Source organism: Numenius arquata, chromosome 3 (assembly GCF_964106895.1).
Source record: "Numenius arquata chromosome 3, bNumArq3.hap1.1, whole genome shotgun sequence".
Classification (NCBI taxonomy): domain Eukaryota; kingdom Metazoa; phylum Chordata; class Aves; order Charadriiformes; family Scolopacidae; genus Numenius; species Numenius arquata.
In genome coordinates, this window is record NC_133578.1 from 18,096,105 (window position 1) to 18,102,104 (window position 6,000).

General features: G+C 62.6%; 1 protein-coding gene across 1 annotated transcript; it reads right to left on the reverse strand.

The window, feature by feature from the left end:
• Positions 1 to 1,713: 1,713 nt before the first annotated feature.
• Positions 1,714 to 3,993, reverse strand: CRYBA2 (crystallin beta A2). The gene is made up of 4 exons (XM_074145328.1): positions 3,836 to 3,993; positions 3,319 to 3,460; positions 2,131 to 2,273; positions 1,714 to 1,861 (listed from the first exon to the last, which is right to left on the reverse strand). The coding sequence occupies exons 1-4, from the start codon at positions 3,991 to 3,993 to the stop codon at positions 1,714 to 1,716; spliced, it is 591 nt and encodes a 196-aa protein (XP_074001429.1).
• Positions 3,994 to 6,000: the final 2,007 nt, after the last annotated feature.

Sequence of the window (6,000 nt, forward strand, 5' to 3'; positions counted from 1 at the left end):
GTGTTCAGGTCCTTGGGGCTCCAGGGAACAGAGACTGAACATGTGGAGTGCCCAGCTGGCAGCAGCAGAAGGTCCCCCTGGCTGCAAGCAGGCAGTTTGCCCCCCACCCACCAATCCAGTGCTGTCACCCGCACCCCACACATCCCCCCAAGAATGGAGCAATAAGGACCCCACATCTTGCCATGACCCCCACATTTCCCCTCGCAACGGAACCCTGTGCGCAGGTGCCCAGGACAACCTCACCTGTGTGCCGGCTGGGTGGCGTGGAGCAGAGCCGAGGCTGACGTGGCCTTGGGCTGGCTGCAGCCCGGCCGGGTGTGCAGGAATGTGTTTGTGGAGGGGGAGAGGCCGGCTTCCGTGGGGCCGTGGCGGGGTGGGGCCAACGGGGACACAGAGGGGACGGGGAGGGCTGGGGTGCAGCGGGATGGGGTGGCACAAGGGGCTGGGACGTCTGGAGAGGTGCAAGGGGAGAGGGAGCAGGGACGTGGGGGGACGTGCATGGACACGCTCGTGTGTGCAAGCTCATGTATGCAGTGTATGTACTCACTCGCTCACACACACGCCAGGGCTGGGGTCTCTGCATACACCAACCCCCCCAGCCCAGTCCTTCCCAGTCTCCCAGCACACTTTCTGGGGCACCCACAGCCCCAAGACCACACGTCTTACAGCAAGGTGGGCAGCTGAGGACCCACGCATCCAAGCCACCCAGCGCTGTTCTATCATCCTGCAGCTCTGCAGGGGATGTCCTGGGTGCAGTGAGCACCTTGGGGTGCCAACCCAGGCCCAGACCCCAGGAGGGCTGGGGTTGCTGGAGCAGGATGGAGAAGGAGGCCGGGAAAGGGTGCTGGAGGAGGAGGAGGAGGCTAGGTGGCTCCTGGTGTTCCCCGGGCGGAGCCGGAGCCGGATGCTGGCACGGATGTGCTGGCGTGGCCAGGCTTTGGGAGGGGGGACCCGGACCCTAAGGGTGCTGGGAGCAGTAAGCTGAGTCCTCTGCCAGCTGTGGGACACTGCTGTGAGTCCCCAGCACCCCCACACACACCCTGTACACCCCCTTTATAAGCTAGTGTCCCCAAACCTGCCCCCACTGTGGCCATCCCATTTGTGGCAGCTGTGTCCCCCGCCCCGATAACCCCAATGCTTCCCCACCTCCCTGGGCGCACAGGGGGCAGGGACCCCCAGTTCTCTTCCAAACTGGTGTGCAGAGACAGGTGATCTCATGTTCACAGGCTTTGTGGCAGTCTTCTTTCCTAGCACTCAGCCTGGGAGAAGAACCCAGGGCACAACCCACCTCGATGCCCCCTCCCATCTCCAGCCTCTTCTCTGACCAGTAAGGCCAGTATGTTCCCAGTAAGTTTCCATTGCTCCAGCTGGAGCATCGTGGGGGTGGGAACTGTTCTGCATCTCCGCTGATCGCCATGCATGGACGTAAGGTGGGGTACAGAGAGTTCAGCCTAGGGTGGAGGTGGCCACAGGTCCAAACCCACCTGGGGAAGGGGAAACTCTTTCCAGGTGCCAAAAAGCTGTGGAGCAGCAGGGCTGTGGCAGGCACCCTATCTCCCACCCCCCAGTGGCTCTCCTGGGCCTGGCAGCCCCCCAAGGAGGAGAGCAAAGGCAGGAGACCCGCTTTTTTTGACAAATGCCTTTATTTGCTACCGGATAGAGGTCTATTGCACAGCAGCTCAGAGGCTGCGGGGCACATGGCCCTGCCCCTGCTCAGTGCTGGACGCGGCGGATGGATTGGATCTGGTTGGTGTGGGCCTGGCTGCTGTATTCGTTGTACTTCTTGAACTCGCCGTTCTGTCTGTCCCGCTCCAGCACATACTGGTAGCCCCTGTATCCTGGGTACTGGTATGCCACCCACCTGCAGGCAGACCCCTGGCTCAGAGCCCCAGGCCAGATCCCCTCCTCCTCTCCCACCCCACCCCATCCCATCCCTCTGCTTGCCCTGTGTGTGTGGGAGACAGAAAACCCCCCAAGGTTTGGATTTTCAAGGGAAGGGGAGCAGGCAGGCACCTCTCCTTTTTGGGGTCCCCTTTCCCCTTCCCTGGGGCTATGCAGGAGGGAGGTCCTGCTGAACCTTTCTCTTGGTCCCTACTGCCCCACTCCCCGCTCCCTGCTGGCGGGACTCACGCTCCGGAGTTCACTTTGATGGATGCCACCTCCTTGTTGCCCCAGCCCATGGCCTGCAGCGAGGGGTAGTCGTCACTCAGCTCAAACTTGTGGCCCTGGAAGTTCTCCGCCTCGTAGAGGATGACTTTGCTGTCATTGTGGTTCTGTGGAGGGAGAGGGGTCAGCAGGGACAGTGTGGCTAGGTCAGGGATAGAGGATGTGGCATCAGGAGGACACATGCCAAGGCACAGTGGGAGGCCTGGGACCATGCCTGGCTTCAGTGCAAGGCTTGGGGGTGTCCTTCAGCACGGCACCCTCTCACTGGGACACTCCAGGGCTGTCCAGAAGATGCTGCTCTCATGTCCCTGTGGTCCCCATGCACAGCTGCAGGGAGGGTGATGGCAACCACATCCTCTGCACCCACACGGGCTCCTGCCCTCAGCATCCTCGCACTCTCTGAGGCTGCAGGAGGGTTGCAGGGACACGCAGGCTGCTGAGACTGGTCCCCCTGGCTCTGCAGGGCTTTGCTGGGTGCTGGGCACCGAGGGGTTAATGGTTGGGACACTGAGCGATGCGGTACTGTCCCCCATGCCCAGCCCCCACACACATCTATCTGCACGGAGGAGCAGTCCTGCCAGTAAGGAGTGATCTTATCGCATCCCCTTTATTAAAGCCCAAGCATATCTGCCTGGTGATTATTAAAAGTTGGGGGGGGACCCCCCGCTCGGAGGCGCAGACGTGCCGCTATTGCGAGCACCAGTGTCTCTGCAGATGGAGCGATAGAGGCTGCATCTGCCTGGGCACTGCTCGGGTACTTCAGGCAGGAGGGGGACGCACCCCACACCTCAAGCATCCCTGCGGTCCTGCCGGCTCCTCTCAGCTCACCCCATCCCCGGGTATCTGGGGCAGGGAGGGTACAAGGCCTGGGCATCCCAGCCTGGGAGGTGACTCTCCAACACACAAAGCAGAAGGAGCTGGGACAGTGTTTCAGGCTAAATTCTGAGCCTAAAGAGCATCCCAGGATCCTTGCAGGGAGGTGGGAACTGGTGGGCACAGCTACCCCTCCATCCTATTGCACCTCTGTGAGCGTCTCATCCCTCCATCCCACATCCCACCCAACCTGTTCTCCCATCTGTCCCTCATCCACTCTGCCTCCCTGCTGGGATGCCAAAGGGAGGCTCTGCCTGCACTGGAGTCCCTGTAACTCACCGCGCACTTGACGGGGCGGAAGGAGAGGAGGTGCTCGGTCCGGTAGCCGCTGTTCCCGCTCCAGGCCTCCCACCGGGGATAGTCACCCTTCTCCAGGATAAACTGCTGCCCCTGGTACTCAGGGTACTCGAAACCCACCCAGCTGGAGGGGAGAGGAGGAAAACCCTCAGGGATGCACAGCACAGCCACAGAGCTCAGCCCAAGACCAGCTTCTCCCCCACACAGGAGATGGAGATGTCCTGGCAGGGTATGGGTCTGTCATGGAGGCTGGGGTCCTTGCTAGCAGCAAACATCCCATTGAAGAGTGGGACCCTTCTACCCGGGGCCACACTGTTGCCTCCGACCCGCATCTCAGCTCAGCAGATGGAAACTGAGGCACCACACAAGGAGTGCAGGGAAGGAGGTTGCACGATGAGGCTGCGTTGGAGCTGAGGAAGGACCCAGGTGTCCTGGCTCCAAGGCAGCTCCTGACAGTCCCCTGGGAGCAGTGGGTTCGTGGGGCTGGCAGGGCACTTACGGGCCGGACTCCACCTTGATGGAGCGGATCTTGCGGAAGCCACGCTCCATGATGCTGGGGCACTCCATGAGGAACTCGCAGCGCTTGCCCTGGAAGCTCTCCTCCTCCCATACTGTGATCTTGTACTGCCCCAGGGTGTCCATGGCTTCGCTGGTCATGCAGGTCTCAGCTGCTGGCAGAGCCCCACGCATCACCCCGGGAAGATGCCCACCATCAGCCCCCAGCCTCCCCACTGCCTGCTGCTGAGCCTGGGGTGCCAGTGGTGCTGTTCTTGTGCATCCCATGCCACCGGCACCTTGCCCTCCCAGGCTGGCACTGGGGACACTTCCCATTCCCCTTCCCTTAGTGCTGTGGGATCTCTGTCTGGCGACCCCCAAGCTGCAGAAGGCACTTGCGATGCCCCATCTCCCCACGCAACGTCCCCAGGGCTGCCTCCATTTCTCTGCTCCCAAGCTCCCTGCGATGACTCCTGGGATCGGCCAGGTGAGATAGCACCATACCCAGCACAGGGGGAGCAGCAGTGACCCCCACTCAGACATAGGTGTGGGGTACAGCCCTGGGGCAGAGCAGCCCAGCCCTTGCAAAGATGGATGCCAGCATCCCCCCTGCCCACACTGCCCACTCCTGCTGTGCCACGCAGCCCCCCGTTGCCTGCCCTTCCCCAGAGTGTGCGTTGGGTGGGGGGGCCTGGTGTTGGGGAGGGGGCAAAGGGAGCGTGGCAGCGCCTGTGCAGTGGTGGGGCTTGGGGGCTCACAGCCTGGTACTTACTTGGTCGGCAGGGCACAGAGACGAAGGTGGCGGTGCCGATGCCGGCTTCTCCCCTCGCCCTTTATAGGCGGGTGCCGAAGTGCCGATGGTGCAGGCGGGCAGTGCGCTGTGTCAGCAGGCAGGGGATAGGGGGGGTGGCGGGGGTGGGCACCCACCCCAGACTCCGGCTGTCCATTCCAGTTAGGCAGTGTGGCGAGAGCGGCCCCCCCGCACCCTGCGGGGCTGACAATGAAAGTGCTGGGCTGTGTTTGCACAGGGGCTCAGGGCACAATGGGCAAAGGGCCTGACGCGCTGCTTTCCTTTCTGCCCCCAGACAATGTCCCTGCTTGGCCCAGGGATTAGGGAGCCAGCCTTTCCCAGGGCACCCGCAGCCTTTGCCAGGGTTGAGGCTGGTGGGAAGGAGATGCCAGGGTGAAGCGGGGATTTGCCAGCTGGGAGCTGCTGGGCACTGATGTCCTGGGGCTGGGATGCTGGGGCTCATCTGGGGCTGCATCTGCCCCTCCACCTGTGCCTCTGCCACCATGGGTCCCTCTCCGGCCAGGCTCTGCCTTGTGTGTCCCGAGCTGGCAGGGCAGGGCAGGAACTCAGGCTGCACAGGCAGAGCTGAATGTGGAGTGGGAGAAGGCTAGGGGAGAGCGAGAGGGGTGGAGGACATGTTGGCACAGCCACAGCTTGGCCAGTCCAAGCTCTGGGAGATGTGCAACACCCTGCGGAGGTCCCTGTTGGCTGCAGACCAGACACCGATGGACCCCAGCATGTTACATGCTCCTCGCTTGCAATGCCCTGGGAATGTCCCCTGGCCTGTCAAAGGGCTCCCCACACACCTCCCACCCAGGCAGGGGACACTGTGCACAGTGGGAAGGGACCAGCTCTGGGGCACAGCTCTGTCCTTCACCTGGACAAGTGTGCTGTGCCTGGGAGTGTGCTGTGCCATGCAGACATCCCCAGTGTCCCCCACCAGGAACACGGCTGGATGAGCCCAACACAGGCTGGAAAGGAAGAAGAGTGCCCAGCTCAGCCACGAAATCCCAGGTCTCTTGGCAGCAACATTTCTTGCCGCAACCCTGCGTAGCCTGCAGCGAGGCTGGGCATTCTCCACCTTCAGCTGGGCAGGAACCATGCTGGCCTCCAGGCAAGGACTGGCCCAGAGCACCCCAAACCTTCCCAGGAAGACCCCAGCCCTCCTGGGGGTCCTGAGCATGGGGTCAGCATCCCAAGCAAGCCCGGCAGTGCCAGTGATGGAGGGTGCAGCATGGGCAGCTGGGAAGGGTGTTTGGACGCCTGGCATCTCTGCCCCATTCTCAGCAAGAATTGGGGACTGAGTGGTGACAGCAGGGACGGGTTGGGGGCAGGAGTAGTGGGTACTCTTTGTGACCCCCACTGCTCGACAAGGCGCC

Bases quoted from the DNA above. Each gene is read 5' to 3' on its own strand.
- CRYBA2 (XM_074145328.1), bottom strand. From the start codon at position 3,993: ATGACCAGCGAAGCCATGGACACCCTGGGGCAGTACAAGATCACAGTA. The intron at 3,461-3,835 runs GTAAGTGCCCTG...TCTCCCCTCCAG, and splicing joins ATCAAGGTGGAGTCCGGCCC to CTGGGTGGGTTTCGAGTACC. The intron at 2,274-3,318 runs GTGAGTTACAGG...CTCCCTCCACAG, and splicing joins TCCGCCCCGTCAAGTGCGCG to AACCACAATGACAGCAAAGT.